General features: G+C 47.4%; 1 protein-coding gene across 2 annotated transcripts in view; it reads left to right on the plus strand.

The window, feature by feature from the left end:
- Positions 1-3,982, plus strand: part of trim47 (tripartite motif containing 47) — a 22,103-nt gene extending 18,121 nt beyond the window's left edge. For both annotated transcript variants that reach the window (XM_046317654.1, XM_046317655.1), the window contains exon 10: positions 2,934-3,982. In XM_046317654.1, coding sequence (XP_046173610.1) covers positions 2,934-3,281 — 348 coding nt within the window. In that variant the 3' untranslated portion in view covers positions 3,282-3,982. The remainder of the gene's footprint in view (positions 1-2,933) is intronic.
- The last annotated feature ends 1,561 nt before the right edge of the window (positions 3,983-5,543 follow it).

The raw sequence follows: 5,543 nt of genomic DNA on the forward strand, positions 1-5,543 counted from the left end.
CTGAAGGAAGAGCAGCATGGAGAAGAACAGAGTAGGAAGACTAAGCTTGTAGGAAGCATAGGGACAAAATGGCCACTGTACTCTCTCATCCAGACCTCTGACTTCTGGCAGAAAGCCATTATAATAATAATATTATAGTATGTTCCATTTAGCAGACTCTTTAAAACAATTTTTTTTATCCAAAGTGACTTTCAGCCATACGTGCATTTATTTAACATAAGGTCGGTCCCGGGAATTGAACCCACACTCCTGACGTTGCAAGCACTACGCTCTACCAACTGAGCTACAGAGAACCACCAGATATCTAATGGTAAACATTTTAGTGGTGAATTGTATACAAGGGTTGCGGCAGGTACCCTAGTGGTTAGAGCGTTGGGCCAGTAACCAGTAGGTAGCCTAGTGGTTAGAGCGTTGGACTAGTAACCAGCAGGTAGCCTAGTGGTTAGAGCGTTGGACTAGTAACCAGCAGGTAGCCTAGTGGTTAGAGCGTTGGGCCAGTAACCAGTAGGTAGCCTAGTGGTTAGAGACAGGTAGCCTAGTGGTTAGAGCGTTGGACTAGTAACCAGCAGGTAGCCTAGTGGTCAGGGCGTTGGACTAGTAACCAGCAGGTACCCTAGTGGTCAGAGCGTTGGACTAGTAACCAGCAGGTACCCTAGTGGTCAGGGCGTTGGACTAGTAACCAGCAGGTACCCTAGTGGTTAGAGCGTTGGACTAGTAACCAGCAGGTAGCCTAGTGGTCAGGGCGTTGGACTAGTAACCAGCAGGTAGCCTAGTGGTTAGAGCGTTGGACTAGTAACCAGCAGGTAGCCTAGTGGTCAGGGCGTTGGACTAGTAACCAGCAGGTAGCCTAGTGGTTAGACCGTTGGACTAGTAACCAGCAGGTACCCTAGTGGTTAGAGCGTTGGACTAGTAACCAGCAGGTAGCCTAGTGGTTAGAGCGTTGGACTAGTAACCAGCAGGTAGCCTAGTGGTTAGAGCGTTGGACTAGTAACCAGCAGGTAGCCTAGTGGTTAGAGCGTTGGACTAGTAACCAGCAGGTAGCCTAGTGGTTAACGTTGGAGCAGGTAGCCTAGTGGTTAGAGCGTTGGACTAGTAACCAGCAGGTAGCCTAGTGGTTAGAGCGTTGGACTAGTAACCAGCAGGTAGCCTAGTGGTTAGAGCGTTGGTCTAAAACCTCCAAACGGCAAGTAATCAAATCAAATTTATTTATATAGCCCTTCGTACATCAGCTGATATCTCAAAGTGCTGTGGTAAAACCCCAAACAGCAAACAATGCAGGTGTAAAAGCACGGTGGCTAGGAAAAACTCCCTAGAAAGGCCAAAACCTAGGAAGAAACCTAGAGAGGAACCGGGCTATGTGGGGTGGCCAGTCCTCTTCTGGCTGTGCCGGGTAGAGATTATAACAGAAAATGACCAAGATGTTCAAATGTTCATAAATGACCAGCATGGTCAAATAATAATAAGGCAGAACAGTTGAAACTGGAGCAGCAGCACAGTCAGGTTGGACAGCAAGGAGCCATCATGTCAGGTACCACGGCAGGTAGCCTCCGAGAGAGAGAAAGAAAGTGGTTAGAGCGTTGGCCACTGGAGATTATAACAGAACGTGGCCAAGATGTTCAAATGTTCATAAATGACCAGCATGGTTGAATAATAGTAAGGCAGAACAGTTGAAACTGGAGCAGGAGCATGGCCAGGTGGACTGGGGACAGCAAGGAGTCCTCATGTCAGGTAGTCCTGGGACATGGTCCTAGGGCCCAGGCCAGTGAAACTGGAGGCAGCATGGCCAGGTGGACTGGGGACCAAGGAGTCATCATGTCAGGTAGTCCTGGGGCATGGTTCTAGGGCTCAGAGAGAGAAAGAAGGAGAGAATTAGAGAACGCACACTTAGATTTACACAGGACACCGAATAGGACAGGAGAAGTACTCCAGATAAACAAACTGACCCTAGCCCCCCGACACATAAACTACTGCAGCATAAATACTGGAGGCTGAGACAGTAATGCAGGTGTAGAAGCACGTGGCTAGGGAAAAACTCCCAAGAAAGGCCATAACCTAGGAAGAAACCTAGAGAGGAACCAGGCTATGAGGTGTGGCCAGTCCTCTTCTGGCTGTGCCGGGTGGAGATTATAACAGAACATGGCCAAGATGTTCAAATGTTCATAAATGACCAGCATGGTCAAATAATAATACATTGAAACGCCTTGACCTTTTAGATTTGTATTAGGTACATGAAATCTTCAACTAAAAAGTACATTTTGTGTGCACTACGTCATCACACGCTGGTTTATATCTGCAACAAGTCTGTTTGGTGGAATCGCACCCCTGGTGGGAAAAATGAGAGTATGGTCTCCGCGCAGAGTATGGTCTCCGCGCAGAGTATTGAAACTAAAATATTAAACTGAAAAGTGTCTTCCACATTTAACCCAACCCCTCTGAATCAGAGGTGCGGGGCGGCTGCCATAATCGGCATCCACGTCTTCGGGCCCGGGGAACAGCGGGTTAACTGCCTTGCTCAGGGCCCGGGGAACAGCGGGTTAACTGCCTTGCTCCGGGGCAGAAAGACAGATTTTTTTTTTACCTTGTCATCTCTGGGACTCGATCCAACAACCTTTCGGTTACTGGCTCAATGCTCAAACCACTGGGATCCTAATGTAAATTCTAGGGGTTGAAGCCACATTTTTCATTGGGCCATATGTACATATAGGTGACACAGGGAAACTCAATGAAGAAAGGCAAGTACAGTACGGTTTTGATTTGTGTGTCTCTGTAGCTCAGTTGGTAGAGCATGGCGCTTGTAACGCCAGGGTAGTGGGTTCGATCCCCGGGACCACCCATACGTAGAATGTATGCACACATGACTGTAAGTCGCTTTGGATAAAAGCGTCTGCTAAATGGCATATATTATATTATTTATTTGTTGTTTCTTATTTCAGGTGGATGTGAAGGACAAGGGCGTATGGTACCTGGGGGTGACAGGGGAGTACAGTCCCAGGAAGGGTTTCGTCAACCTGTGTCCATCCTCCGGCTACTGGAGCCTCAGTCTGCAGGACAGGCTATATGCTAACGAGGAGGATGCCAAGATACCTCTGGCCGACTACTGGAACTCACCGAGGGTGGGCGTGTACCTGGACTACGACGCAGGACGCGTGTCCTTCTACGACGCAGTCACCATGAAGAAGTTGTACATGTTTGAGGCGTACTTCGAAGAGCCGGTATCTCCTTTCTTCAGCCCAGGGAAGAACGATCCTGGGAGCAGACTGCAGATCTGTCATTACTACTGAGATGGCGGGGGGAGGGGAGGTGCCTGGGTAGAAGATTAGGCCTACAGCCAATTCTGAGTGTGTGTGGCTACTCATTACAGATTCACTCTTGATGACAGCATGGAGGGGGTGTGTGTGTGCCTGGGTAGAAGATGAGGCCTATAGCCAACCGTGTGTGTGTGTGTGTGTGTGTGTGTGTGTGTGTGTGTGTGTGTGTGTGGCTACTCATTCGAGATCCACGATTGATGATCAACCATTCTAGAATGGTACTGATTCTGTGGCTTTGTGCCCGAGCCCCTGGAGTGTTCTAGAACGGTACTGATTCTACTGTGGTGGGGGTTCCAGAGTGTCTTGTTCAATTGTGATTGTAGAATTTCTAAAATGGAAACAATTAAAATGAAAGACTCCCTTGGTGGTTGTGTGTGGCACCACAGGGACTCGTGACTGATTCATGACATCACGTTGGCAAGACAGTTGCCTTTCTCCTAAAGGACACCAAGACACGGCCTTGCACCGTTGGTCAGCTGCAGAGGGTGACCGGACTTCACGGTGTGGTCTGACCTCTAAAAGCTGTGATAGGAAATGCATGCATCTCGTATGGCACCCTATTCCCTATAAAGTGCACTACCGGGGTCCATAGGACTCTGGTAGAAAGTAGTGCACCATATTCATTCATTTATTTTCCCTTTTATTTAACTATGCAAGTGGGTTAAGAACAAATTCTTATTTTCAATGATGGCCTTGGAACAGTGGGTTCTGGAACTGCCTGTTCAGGGGCAGAACGACAAATTTGTACCTTGTCAGCTCGGGGTTTGAACTTGCAACCTTCCGGTTGCTAGTCCACCGCTCTAACCACTAGGCTACCCTACCGCCCCATATAAGGGAATAGGGTGTGTGGTCATACTGTACCATAGTAGTGGACATAACAGCACTTCAGTCACGCCTGTTCCTACAGACAGTCATTAGAGGTGTTAGTACCATACTACAGACACGGCACGTGTCCCTAATAGCACTCTGTACCATATACAGTGTACCACTTTGGTCAAAATCAGATCACTATATAGGACAGGGATTCCCAAACTCAATACTCGGGTGCACGTTTTAGTTTGTTTGTTGTTAAGTGCTGTTATGTCCACTACTATGGTACAGTATGACCACATACCCTATTCTCTTTATATGGGGCACTACTTTCTACCAGACTCCTATGGACCCGGAGTCAAATCAAATCCAATTTTATTTGTCACATACACATGGTTAGCAGATGTTAATGTGAGTGTAGCGAAATGCTTGTGCTTCTAGTTCCGACAATGTAGTAATAACCAACAAGTAATCGAACTAACAATTCCAAAACTACTGTCTTACACTTGTGTGTGTGTATAAGGGGATAAAGAATATGTACATAAAGATATATGAATGAGTGATGGTACAGAGCGGCATAGGCAAGATACAGTAGATGGTATCGAGTACAGTATATACTTATGAGATGAGTATGTAAACAAAGTGGTGGCATGTATTACATGAAGATGATGTAGAGTACAGTATATACGTATACATATGAGATGAATAATGTAGGGTATGTAAACATTATATTAGGTAGCATTGTTTAAAGTGGCTAGTGATATATTTTACATTTCCCATCAATTCCCATTATTAAAGTGGCTGGAGTTGAGTCAGTGTGTTGGCAGCAGCCACTCGATGTTAGTGGTGGCTGTTTAACAGTATGATGGCCTTGAGATAGAAGCTGTTTTTCAGTCTCTCGGTCCCAGCTTTGATGCACCTGTACTGACCTCGCCTTCTGGATGATAGCGGGGTGAACAGGCAGTGGCTCGGGTGGTTGTTGTCCTTGATCTTTATGGCCTTCCTGTAACATCGGGTGGTGTAGGTGTCCTGGAGGGCAGGTAGTTTGCCCCCGGTGATGCGTTGTGCAGACCTCACTACCCTCTGGAGAGCCTTACGGTTGTGGGCGGAGCAGTTGCCGTACCAGGCGGTGATACAGCCTGCCAGGATGCTCTCGATTGTGCATCTGTAGAAGTTTGTGAGTGCTTTTGGTGACAAGCTGAATTTCTTCAGCCTCCTGAGGTTGAAGAGGCGCTGCTGCGCCTTCTTCACGATGCTGTCCATGTGGGTGGACCAATTCAGTTTGTCTGTGATGTGTATGCCGAGGAACTTAACTTGCTACCCTCTCCACTACTGTTCCATCGATGTGGATAGGGGGGTGTTCCCTCTGCTGTTTCCTGAAGTCCACAATCATCTCCTTAGTTTTGTTGACGTTGAGTGTGAGGT

The sequence above is a fragment of the Oncorhynchus gorbuscha genome, linkage group LG20 (assembly GCF_021184085.1).
Source record: "Oncorhynchus gorbuscha isolate QuinsamMale2020 ecotype Even-year linkage group LG20, OgorEven_v1.0, whole genome shotgun sequence".
Classification (NCBI taxonomy): domain Eukaryota; kingdom Metazoa; phylum Chordata; class Actinopteri; order Salmoniformes; family Salmonidae; genus Oncorhynchus; species Oncorhynchus gorbuscha.